Below are 12,454 nucleotides of genomic sequence, written 5' to 3' on the forward strand. Positions count from 1 at the left end.
TGGGTCTCCAGGCAGGGAATAACCAAGCACAGCAGCATCTTATTAGCATGGAAACTTCCTTTTGAAAGGGAAAGCTGGATCCCAGAGTGGGTCCCTGATTGGTGGCAACTAACGGGACCATCTCAAGCAGTGTGTGAACCTGTTTCATCTGTATCCTCCAACCAGTTGACCCCAATTCTTCCTATACTGTATAAGCGAGAGTTCTGCCTACTGCGAGAAGCAGAAGGGAAGTGAAGAATTTGTCCTCATTCCAGCTGAGGTTCCCTCCAAGCCCCTCATCAAATCCAAGGCAGTCATGGAGGATGAAGAGACCTGCCCGCACTACCTTCCTTCCAGGGAGGTTACGGCACTGCTTTGTCCTTCCTGTTCACCCACAATCCACCAGTCTGGTCACTCAAGAACCCCATCTTACACATCCCAAAGGAAGCTCAAGGTATAAAGAACAACCACCACACTCGGGCAGGTCCTGGTATTTTGGGGGTTCTCGGAGAGCCCACATCTCTCGGCATGTTAAACTTCTCTTTCCTTGGTGTTTTCAGCAAGTGGCCCACCACTGCTGACTACCTTCCGTGTCTACTCGGTTGACACGTGATGGGGGTGCGGCCGGTATGCTGGTGGTGGGTGGGGCGGTTTGTGAGGATGAAAGCTCGCCCAAACCGGCGGGCGAGGTTAGCCAGGCATACGTCCGCAGCTGGCAAGACGCAAACCCTGACTGGAGCCCGGCAGGGACCTGTGAGCCATTACTCCCGCTCCGAGGCTCGGTCTCCATTTCTCGGAAGCACTCCGTGCGGCCCCCTTCCCCGCTCCTCAGTCCTGGCTGCAGCAGCCTGTACTGTCCCAGCACAAAGTCTGGAGCTGCGAAACAGCGTCCGCAGAGGAGCAAGGGGCTGGGTGAATCCGCCGCGAAAGCAGAGCTGAGGGGTGGGCTCCGCCCCTCGCGGTGGCCCTGCGTTTGCGCACGCGCAGACGGTACGCTTACTCCGCGCGGCCCCGCCCACAGCCTGGGACGTCGGCGGCGCGCGACGTGCTTCGCCGGATAAATGCCGTGGCGCCGGGTGTAGGAAAGCTACTGTCCTGAGCGGCTGGGCGTTCGGACGTTCGAGTCAGTCGGCTCCCCAGCCTGAGACCGCCCCCTGCTCTTCGCAGTGCCATGGCGGACGAGGGAAAGTCGTACAACGGTGAGTGCTGGCCCTCGGCCCCGGAGCGGACGATCTGGGCCTGGGTGGGCGGCGCCGGCCTAGGCCGCAGCCCCGGGGCGGGAGGCCGCGAGGGGCCCAGCGTCCGCGGGCGGCGGCGGCGGCGGCGCGGGCCCTGCCGGTCCGGGGGCCAGGCAGCCCAGGGGCACCGACGGGACTCGCGGCGCCTAGTTGTTGACTCGGGAACCCTGGCGTTGGAGGACCTGTGGCTCGGAGCCGATGGCTCAGGGTGCGGTGACCAGATTCCTTTGAACTTTGAGGGTGGTTGATGCCTGTCAGTTCAGTTGGGCGGCCTGTCTCTTCCTTTAATGTGAGTCTGCCCAGCTACTGGGCTGTTCTGGTGCCCTATTTTTGACCGCGTCCAGTGGGTCTTGCCCCCGCCTTCAGCTTTCCTTTAGCCTTTGAGACCTGCCCACCACTTGGATGTTCTCGTCGCAGCACTAGACTGGCTGGTAGTCCATTGTAGTGCTTAGGAGAGCATGACAACCCAGGTTTGAGTCCTGCGTTGACTACACCGAGTTTGAGCGAATTAAGCTTTCAGACCTTATTTTCTACGCCCTAATGTGGCTAGTAAGAGTACCTATCTCCCAAGTTTTGTGTGTGTTTATTTAAATGAAATCATTCCTATCAAGTGCTTGGAGCTTAGTGACTGGCACTGCAGAAAGTTTTTGTTTATTTTTTGATTTTGGGCACTGGGGATTTAATCCAGGAGTGCTTTATCACTGAGCTACATCCCAGCTCTTTTTATTTTTAATTTTGAGACAGGGTCTCCCTGGGTTGCTGAGGGCCTCACGGTAAGTAAATGCGACTGGTCTTAAATTTATGACCCTCCTGCCTCGGCCTCCTTAGTCCCTGGGATTACAGGTCTGTGCCTCTGCTCCTAGATGAAGAAAGTTTTTTTGTTTTGTGTTTGTACTGGGGATTGAACCCAGGGGCACTTAACCACTGAGCCACATCCCCAGTCCTTTTTATATTTTATTTTGAGACAGGTTCTCACTAAGCTGCTGAGGATCTCACTAAATTGTTTAGGAGGGACTTGAACTCAAGATCCTTCTGTCTCAGCCTCCCAAGTCGCTGGGATTACCCAGGTGTGCATTACCCCACCTGACTGGAGAAAGTTCTTAATGAAAATCAGCTGCAGCTTTTATTCATTTATTCTCTTTTCCTAGGGTTATTTGTTGAAGTTCATTGTTTACAGAGTACTAGGTATTAGGCAGACTTCTTGGACTCCTCCCCCCTTTCTGTGTGTGTGTGTGTGTGTGTGTGTGTGTGTGTGAGAGAGAGAGAGAGAGAGAGAGAGAGAGAGAGAGTGTATGAGAGAGAGAGAGAGAAAAAATGTGTGTGTTTTGCTGGAGATTAAACCTAGGCCCTCACCAATGCTTGGGAAATGCTCTAGGAGTCAGGCCATATATAAATATATTTTTGTTCATTTTTGGTTTTACTGGGGATTGAACCCAGCTAATCTTTACCACTCAGTTACATCCCTGGCTCTTTTAATTTTATTATTGTTTTTTTGGTACCCTGGATTGATTCCAGGGGTGCTCAACTACTGAGCCACACCCCCAGACCTTTTCAAATTTTATTTAGAGACAAATAAGTCGATGAGGCTGGCTTTAGACTCATGATCCTCCTACCTTAACCTCCTGAGCCTCCCGGATGACAGGTGTGCACCACTGCACCCTGCTCGGGCCATATTCTTGGAGAGCATTCCAGGAGCCTGGATTTAGCACCCTAGTGTGAAGCTGTGACCAGAGCCTGAGTTAAGAAGTTGTCTCATGAGTTAAAGGGCATTCCTGGTCAAACAAGCATTTCACAGTGGCAGTTTGAGAATAAGATTTTTTTAGGAGGCCCTTAAATTTGTGATATTTGTGATTAGTATTTGTATTGTTTAGGCAAGAGAAATACTGAGTGGTAGGTCCCGAGTGGTTTTCAGGAGTCTGATTTGTGGCTAATTATGTGTTTGGGTTGCTTACAGTTCTACACTCTGGTGCTTTTTTCTGGTTTCTGCTTCATTTTTCAAAAGCACTATCCTGTTTCCTTGATGCTGCCATCCCAGAGAGGTTTCTTTCCTCTGGACAGGCTGAGGCATTTGTGTGGAGATGGCTTGTATAATATGTATCTCTCCCAGTGCTAGAGTGCTAGAAACTGCAATTACCACGGACCAAAGTATTTGGACCAGTGATGTATTTACTAAAATTTTAAGTAATTTTTTTCAGTACAGGGAGTTAATCCTAGGATTTCACACATGCTAGGGAAGCACTTTACTACTGAACTACTTCCCCACCCCACGTATTTACTAATTTGTGTACCTGTTTCAATTCCAGAGCATGATGACCGTGTTAGTTTCCCTCAAAGAAGAAAGAAAGGCCGGGGTCCTTTCCGGTGGAAGTATGGTGAGGGGAACCGTCGGTCAGGACGAGGCGGTTCTGGTATTCAGTCTTCCCGGCTTGAGGAAGATGATGGAGATGTGGCAATGAGTGATGCCCAGGATGGTCCCCGTGTACGCTAGTAAGTGACCAATTGGTCTGCTTTAAATTTGGTTACCTACTTGATTATATAGCCCTCTTACTGTCCTTGTTTGCTTTTGCCACCTAGAAGAGTGATAAACATGTCAAGACCAGCTGAATGGTTGAACAGTCTTAATTGTAGTCCTGCTAACAGTGCAGGATGGTTTTCTCTAGTAGTTATGAATTTGTAATTCTCTACTTCCCCACAGCAACCCTTATGCCACCCGACCTAATCGTCGGGGTGATACTTGGCATGATCGAGATCGCATTCACATTACTGTGCGGAGAGACAGAGCTCCTCCAGAGAGAGGAGGGGCTGGCACCAGCCAGGATGGGTCCTCAAAGAAATGGTTCAAGATTACAGTGAGTACCTTGGGAAATCAGATAGTGCAGGAGACTGGACTCTGAATGAAAGTGTTTACTTTTTTGCCCATAAAAATCCATTTTTTTTTTTTTTGGCTGTTTACTTCACAATTAAGTATTCATTCTTCCTTCTTTATAAATAGTATTTTTTGCTGAGTGTGGTGGCACACGCTAATAATCCCAGCAACTCGGGCATGAGGCAGGAGGATCTCAAGTTCAAGGACAGTCTCAGCAGTTTGATAGGACCCTCAGTAACTTAGTGAGAAATCCTGCCTCAAAGTAAAAGCAACTAGAGATATAGCTCAGTGGTAAAATGCCCCTGAGCTCATTCCCAGCCCCCTCACCCCTAGTCAATATTCTTTTTTCTTTTTTTTTTTCCTTCTCTTTTTTTTTTTTTTTTTTCTTTCTTTGAGTACCTGGGATTGAATCCAAAACTTTGCACAAGCTAGGCAAGTGCTGTACCACTGAGCAACATCCCCAGCTGGAATCACTATCCTAGAACACCTAATGGCACGTTCAAGGAAAGACAACAGAGTAGAATGAAAATGTGATACCTGGTTGGGAGGGAGAGTAACTCCTCTGAAGAGCTTCATTTGGTTCAAGCTGAGTGTAGGGCTTGGAGTTCTCTAAGGTATAGGCAAGGTGCAAATAATACCTTGGAGCTTTTAGAAGTTTAAAAAAAAAAATGCTTTTGAGGAATAATAAGTATAAGTGAATAGAGAGGAGGTTAAGAAATTTACATGTGTCTTAGGTGTAAAACCTATGACTGATTTTATTTATTTTTTATTTTTTGTGCTGAGGATTGAACCTAGGGCCTCATGCATGTGAGGCAAATGTTGTACTGCTGAGCTGCATCCCCAGCCCTTTTATTTTGATACAGGGTCTCACTAAATTACCTGTGCTGTCCTGGAACTTAAGATCCTCCTGCCTCAGCCTCCCAAGTTGCTAGGGTTACAGGCATGCATGAGCATGCCCTGTCTATTTTCCTTTTTTGTGGTGCTGGGGATGGACCCAGGACCTTGAACCCTCTAGGCATGTGCCCTACCACTGAGCCATGTTCCCAGCCCTAGAAAAGTTTGTAGTTTGGCAGAAGGTACAAAAGGAGTGCTGGGTTGAGACAGTCCTTCAATCTTGGTTACAAAGTGTTCTCTTCTGTTTTGCTTTCTCTCACTTCTAGATTCCTTATGGCAGAAAGTATGACAAAGCTTGGCTTCTGAATATGATTCAGAGCAAGTGCAGTGTCCCTTTCACCCCCATTGAGGTAAGATAAAAACCGAGTGACTGACTAGGCACCAGGGAGGGTATGGGCCCAGCTGGATAAGGTGCCCTTGATTCAAGTCTAATGCTCTTGTTTCCTCTTCTTAGTTTCACTATGAGAACACACGGGCCCAGTTTTTTGTGGAGGATGCCAGTACTGCCTCTGCATTAAAGGCTGTCAACTATAAGATTGTGGATCGGGATAACCGAAGGGTATGTGTAAAGGGCCTGGCTTGGCTGGTGGTGGGAACTAGTACAGGACAGGGACCAGATATCAGTCCTGGGGCTTTCCCTGGAGTTTACTCTCTTTTTCTTCTCCCCAGGTATCTATCATCATCAACTCCTCTGCTCCACCCTTTACTGTACAAAATGAATTGAAACCAGAACAAGTAGAGCAACTAAAGGTAAGGCCAGCACAAGTAACATGTGTTTCACCAAGTCTTACTACTCACATCTACCACCCACCCACCCCAACACACACACACAGCCTCATTGACCACTGAATCCTTTGTCTTCCTGTATAGCTTATTATGAGCAAACGATATGATGGTTCCCAACAAGCACTTGATCTCAAGGGCCTCCGTTCAGACCCAGGTATGTCTGACAGCAATGATTCCCAGCTAGGTGGAGACAGAATGGGATTTGTCACCCAAGGAAAGGTTGAGGACGATATAGTGCTAAAGCTGGCCTGGGCAAGCCTTCTTAGTCTTCCCTTTCTTTCTGCTTTCTGAAGATTTGGTGGCCCAGAACATTGATGTTGTCCTGAATCGTCGGGGCTGTATGGTAGCTGCCCTTCGAATCATTGAAGAAAATATCCCTGAGGTGAGAATTTGGGCCCAGTATTAAGCATGAGGAAGCAGGGAGAGCGGTAGGATGGGGTGGGGAGATTACTCACTGCCTCCCCTTGTTCTAAACTGTTTTCTACCCACAGCTTTTATCTTTGAACTTGAGCAGCAACAGGCTCTACAGGCTGGATGATATGTCCAGCATTGTGCAGAAGGCGTCCAACCTGAAGATCTTAAACCTTTCTGGAAATGAAGTGAGGATTGATAGCCTGATGTGGTTTGGAAGGGGTAGCAGACAACAGGGAAGGCTTGCTTGACTGGTGGGAGGCAAGAGAGAGACCTTATAGAGGAGGGTAGGGGTTGGAGGTCTAAGGATCCCATTGCTTTCCTCACCATGTCCATTTTCTCCCTTTTTCCCCTTTGTAGTTGAAGTCTGAGCGGGAGTTGGACAATATAAAAGGGCTGAAACTGGAAGAACTGTGGCTTGATGGAAATCCCCTGTGTGACACCTTCCGAGACCAGTCCACCTACATCAGGTCAGTTGTAGCCTCTGTTTCCCCTCCTGGGGACCTTCACCCCCTGGGAGGCTGAGTTAATGCACCCTGACCAGTGCCCGTCTGCAGGAGACGTGCAGCCCTGAGCTGGAACCACCTGTCCTTTGGGAGGACCACATGCTCCTCCTCTTCGTCTGTCTGTGTCTCTCAGCTTTGTCCCAAGATCCCTTCTTCTTCTCACCCGATTACCGTTTGCTGGTTCTGTGGCCTTTCTCCTTCCTTCCTGAACACAGCCTTTTTTAGAATCTCCCTACCCTTTTGTTCCAGGAAGGGCACCTCCTCATTTCTACTTTGACTAGGGGGTGTCTTGTATATGCCCCATCCATGGGGTTACTTTGGGCTAAGAGCCTGGTATCCTCAGGCTGAGAAAGCCCTCCCTAACTGGGACTTCCTGCTGAGATGGGCCTTCTCCCCTTTGTCCTTGGATGACCCCTCTTGCATTGTTTCAAGAGGGTCACTATTCTCATAAGCTACTTGTCCAAGGCTGCAACTTGGGCTTTCCTGCCCGTGCTGAGGTTGAAGCCTCCTGGAGGCTGGTACCATGCTGTATGTCTCTCTCACCCAGTGCTGTGAGCTGGGCCCTCCCTGGAGAAGAAACCTGGGTTCCCCAAAACCTGTGACCAGAGCCGGGGCCCCGCCAGCGGGCGAGGGGATCCCAAGGCAGATGCTGGGCGTGGAGGCCACGGGGGCATTGGCTACCAAGGAGACAGAGAACTGACCCTCTCGGGGGCAATGCCCCTCCCTCACTCGCACACCTCACATCACCCTGCTTGGCCCCGGAGGATGGCTGGTTAGCCAGAGACGGGTAAGATTCCTCAGGGAAGGAACAACCTAAGACAGGCACAGTCGCAGAGGGGCCATCAGGAGAGAACTTGGGGGCCAACAGAGGTGGGGCACAGACCCTCACCCCCCCAACATTGTAGGGGCCTGAACCCTCACCCCTTCTGAGGGAGGTCTCCTGCCCCCATGGCTGCTTTGCTTCCCACGCCCAGCTCAGATCGGGACCCAGGTAGCAGACTGAGACCTGGCCAACAGCAACTGCCCACCCACCACAGCAGGATTTGCTTTCCAACTTTACCTTGGACCACAGGGAAAGGGCAGCTGAAGGAAAGGGCTGTGTCAGGATGTCTTTCTGCTTTACACCTCTTCTATATGCCTCTTTGCCTGCAGTCCTTTCCCTTTTTCTTTGCTTTTCCTCTCTTCTCTCTCCCATCTGTCCCTTGCCTCTGCTCCATCCTACCTTTATTCCTTTCTCTTCTTTCCTCTCTTCCTCTGCCTCCTTCCTCCTGAGCCCCACCTTGCTCATCTCCCTGCCCCAACATCCTGTGCCATCCCTGTGGTGTATTCTGGTCTCGGCCAAGGCCAGACCTGGCAGAACCGATGGATACCTGGTGAGGCAGCGGAGCCCATGGGCTCCCACCCCATTCCCTCCTCCCGGGGCTGCACAGGTGAGTAGGTGGAAGGTAAGGGGGGCAAGAAGGGGGAAGGAGGTCCTAGGCTTAAAGCCTGGGCTGGGAGTGCTGCTCTGGTGGCACTCGGGGTCAGGCAGAGAGAAAAGAGACAGGCTTCAAGGTAGCCCAGTCTGGGTGCCCCAGGTGAGGTGGGGAATGGGGCTGCTTTTCTCTGAGTACAGGCTGGGGAGGAGCGGGGCGATGAGCAATGGGACGGGCTGTCCCTGGGGTGTTGGTGTTATTTGCTCCTAGAGCAGCCCAGGAGGCATTGGTGGCTCTGAAGCATCACTCACTTCTGTCCCGTTCTTGACAGCGCCATTCGCGAACGATTTCCCAAGTTACTACGCCTGGTAAGTCTAAACTTTTCATTTTCTTCCTATAAGCGTGGCATCTTCCACCTCTCAAGATTGTGCCTACGTGACCATTAATTCAGGGACATGGATTAAGAATTTGATGATTATAATCCTCCCCAGAGAAATGCCTGGAGGCTGAAGTTGCGTACATCAGGATTCCTGAGTGCTTTTCATGCTTCTTTATGCTTGATTGCCGACCCTTCACTCTTGGCTCTTCCATCTGCTTACACGCTAGCCTTTTCTCTCTGGTTTATAGTCAGTGTTCATTTCTTTCCACAGGATGGCCATGAGTTACCCCCACCAATTGCCTTTGATGTCGAAGCCCCCACGATGTTGCCACCCTGCAAGGTGAGGAGTGGGAACGGAGGTAGAACGTGTGGGGAGAGAACTGCTTCCATGTTCCTAATGTCTGTTTGGTTCCAGGGAAGCTATTTCGGAACAGAGAACCTGAAGAGCCTGGTTCTGCATTTCCTGCAGCAGTAAGTTTCCTAGGGCCCCTAAGGTTGGGGAAAGTGGCAGGCCAAGCAGAGCTCACTCTTGGGAGCTGCTATGTCCCTTTATGGCTCTAAACAACAGAACTCAGACTTTTTCCTTTTTATCCTCATAGGTACTATGCAATTTATGACTCTGGAGACCGGCAGGGGCTTTTGGATGCCTACCATGATGGGGCCTGCTGTTCGCTAAGCATTCCATTCACCCCCCAGAACCCTGCCCGGTGAGTGTCACATCCTAGCACCTGCCCAGGACCACAGGATCCCCCAGCAGATACGTAGCCCACACTGCTGATCACCACCTCCTTTCCCTCCTTTTTCCACAGAAGCACCTTGGCCGAATACTTCAAGGACAGCAGAAATGTGAAGAAGCTTAAAGACCCAAGTAAGTGTGTGATATGGGCAAAATAGGATGGGAGCAGCAAATGAGAAAGAATCCTAGAGCTCAGCAGTGCATGGCTACCCCAACGTGGCTTTCTCCTCCCTCTGCCCACAGCCCTGCGGTTCCGGCTGCTAAAGCACACACGTCTCAACGTTGTTGCCTTCCTCAATGAGTTGCCCAAAACTCAGCACGATGTCAATTCCTTTGTGGTAGACATAAGCGCCCAGACGGTAAGCACCTATTTCTGTCTTTACAGAAGCCTAGCATTGGGGGGAGGGCATAGAGGGGACAGCATTTACAAGGTCGGGTAGAGGTGCTCAGGCTCTGGCTGGAAACCTGTATCACATCTGCTACTACTTCTCTTCCAGAGCACATTGCTGTGTTTTTCTGTCAACGGGGTCTTCAAGGAAGGTGAGAATCTTTTGAGTTTTGAGTTCGTGGTGTGTTTCCTCCCCCAGCAAGACTCTTTCTCAGCATGCTTGGCTCCCCAACTACCTTCACATTCCTTTTCTTCCCTGGCCTCCTTCTCATTGTGCCCCACACCACTTTCATTTGGCCTGCCTTCTTTACCTGTCCTGTCCACAATGTGGGAAAAGCCTAGGGATTAGGTGAATACAGGCTGTAAAGTCAGGCAGGTCTTTGTTTTCATCCAGTCTTGGTTCTATGGGTAAAATTGCATTAACTCTGAGCTTCAGATGCTTTATTTGTCATCCTCTCATAGTGGTGTGAAGTGACTTAGAAAGTGCTTGACCCTACGACCTGGCACATGTGCTTTGTGAGAGGATTGGTAGTTGTTATTGTCCTCTCTGACCTTTGACTTTTGACCTCACTATTGTTCCCCTGTACATACACAGTCATCCCTATTTGGCCCAGTTAGTGTTCTTTGTATCAAAGACCATGATTTCAGAACCTGTTTGTAAATATAAAACATGAGTGATTCTAAGGGGTCATTGCTGCTGTTCTCACTGCAGTGGATGGAAAGTCTCGAGATTCTTTGAGAGCCTTTACGAGGACATTCATCGCTGTTCCTGCCAGCAATTCAGGGTAAGTGTTCTGACTACTGCACTAGGTACCAATTCCAGTACCTGGTCAGCAGCATGGTAAGTGGAAGGTAGTCAGTCCTCAGGGTATTTTCAGAATTTCACAAAGGAAGCAGGAACCCAGGAGACTGTTGTAGTGGTTAAGTGTGTGGCTTTAGTTTAAAGACTGGGTTTTCTTAGTGGCTCCATCTCCTTTAGCTACAGCCAGGTTTCCTCAACGGAAATTTTTATAACAATAATCACTGCCTAAGTTTGTTTTTAAAAAAACCAGAAGAATAACAACTATCCATTAATTGGGGGATAATGTATAATTCTAGCGTTTGGGAGATAATCCTTCTAAACATGGAGTCCATGAGAGGAAGGGGTAAATGATAAAAGGTAACAGCTAAGAGTGGGCGGTATCGAAAGAATCCGAGTGTCAAATGTCAGAGAATAGAAATACAGTTGGGAGGTGGTGAGGTTATTTGTCTATCCAGCTGTTTAAGGTGCCCTTTGTCCCCAAGGTTATGTATTGTAAATGACGAGCTATTTGTGCGGAATGCCAGCCCTGAAGAGATCCAAAGAGCCTTTGCCATGCCTGCACCCACACCTTCTTCCAGTCCTGTGCCCACCCTCTCCCCAGAGCAGCAAGAAATGTTACAGGCATTCTCTACCCAGTCTGGCATGAACCTCGAGTGGTCCCAGAAGTAAGTGCTGTACACGTGTAGGGACGGGTACACTGAGGTGGGACTGGTAGAGAATAATGAGTACTCCTGAAATTTTAAGATGCCAAACTTTTTTGTTCCTTAAAATACAAACCAGGTGAGGTGGTGCATGCCTGAAATCCCAAATGCTTAGGAGTCTGAGACAGGAGTACTGCAAGTTCAAGGCTAGCCTCAGCAATTTAGTGGGATCCTCTCTCAAAAATAAAAAATATAAAGGTGTTGATTAAAAGGACTAGGGATGTGGCTCAGTGGTAGAGAGACCCTGAGTTCAATCCCCTATACTAAGTGGAAGAAAAATCTTAAAGTGAGGTGGGGTGGTGCATCCTTGTAATCTCAGCTACTTGGAAGACTGAGGCAGGAGAATCACAAGTTGAAGGCCAGCCTGTGCAACTTAAGTGAGACCCTGTCTCAAAATAAGAAGGGCTGGAGATACCATTTGGATTTTTACTCATTGTTCATTTGTGTAAGTGTTGCAGTGTATAATTGGTGGCGAGTGTCTCTAGGATGGTTTCTGAAGTGGCCTTTATACGGGCATGGTGGCACATGCCTGTAATTCCAGCCTGTAATCCCAGCAGCTTGGGAGGCTGAGGCAGGAGGATCAAGAAAGGCCCTAAGCAACTCAATGAGATCCTGACCCTAAATAAAACACAAAATAGGGCTGGGGATGTGGCTCAGTGATTAATCACCCCTGGGTTTAATCCCTGGTACTAAAATAAAAAGTGCTAATTGAAGTGGCCCTTAGTGTTCAGGGTGAGTGCACTTTGGTTCTCATGGAGCTTCCTGTTCATCACTCCAGGTGCCTTCAGGACAACAACTGGGACTATACCAGATCTGCCCAAGCCTTCACTCATCTCAAGGTAAGATTTGGGAATACAGTGGCAAAAAGACAGGGCTCTCGACCTTGGAGAGGGTTAAGTGAGGGTCAGAAGAGTGAGGCATCGGGGGCAGGAAGGGGGCACCTGGCTCTACTGACCTTTCATTTTTTTCCCAGGCCAAGGGTGAGATCCCAGAAGTGGCATTCATGAAGTGATCCGTAGTTGTGCCCCGGAGTGCGTGTGTAAATAGCCCTTGGATATTGCGTGGTTGTCATCTGTCGTCTTCTGTCCGGCCGGAGGCCACCCTGTGACTGTGACCGAGGAGGGAGGTCTGTGGATCCGCTCCTCACCTGCCTTCTGGAAGACTTCCCGAAGACTTCCAGAAGATCGAGCCTCACTGGTGCCAGGAAGCCAAAGCTCTCTTTGTAGAACTGACACTAAATGCCGAAGGACTTAGGTGCTTTGTGTACTTAGCCCCAGGATTCCCCCTACTTTTTAAGATAAAGAGTGATATTGTATTTTGCCTCTGCCTACTGGGTTGCTTCTCGCGGCGGGC

The 12,454-nt window shown here is 49.5% G+C and overlaps 1 protein-coding gene across 1 annotated transcript; it reads left to right on the forward strand.

Moving 5' to 3' along the window:
• The first annotated feature begins 990 nt into the window (after window positions 1-990).
• Window positions 991-12,421, forward strand: Nxf1 (nuclear RNA export factor 1). Its single transcript, XM_047516422.1, has 21 exons — window positions 991-1,178; window positions 3,521-3,704; window positions 3,913-4,066; window positions 5,244-5,327; window positions 5,432-5,536; window positions 5,647-5,727; window positions 5,848-5,917; window positions 6,057-6,145; window positions 6,255-6,362; window positions 6,535-6,644; window positions 8,427-8,463; window positions 8,746-8,814; window positions 8,890-8,945; window positions 9,074-9,181; window positions 9,284-9,342; window positions 9,454-9,569; window positions 9,708-9,750; window positions 10,311-10,383; window positions 10,883-11,065; window positions 11,880-11,940; window positions 12,075-12,421. Exons 1-21 carry the CDS (start codon window positions 1,151-1,153, stop codon window positions 12,111-12,113), a joined length of 1,857 nt encoding a protein of 618 aa, XP_047372378.1. The 5' UTR covers window positions 991-1,150; the 3' UTR covers window positions 12,114-12,421.
• The last annotated feature ends 33 nt before the right edge of the window (window positions 12,422-12,454 follow it).

Source organism: Sciurus carolinensis, chromosome 11 (genome assembly GCF_902686445.1).
Source record: "Sciurus carolinensis chromosome 11, mSciCar1.2, whole genome shotgun sequence".
NCBI lineage: Eukaryota > Metazoa > Chordata > Mammalia > Rodentia > Sciuridae > Sciurus > Sciurus carolinensis.

Coding starts and splice junctions, on each gene's coding strand:
- Nxf1 (XM_047516422.1), top strand. CDS start 1,151: ATGGCGGACGAGGGAAAGTCGTACAACG. Junction 1,179..3,520: donor CGAGGGAAAGTCGTACAACG/GTGAGTGCTGGC, acceptor TTTCAATTCCAG/AGCATGATGACCGTGTTAGT. Junction 5,728..5,847: donor AACAAGTAGAGCAACTAAAG/GTAAGGCCAGCA, acceptor CTTCCTGTATAG/CTTATTATGAGCAAACGATA.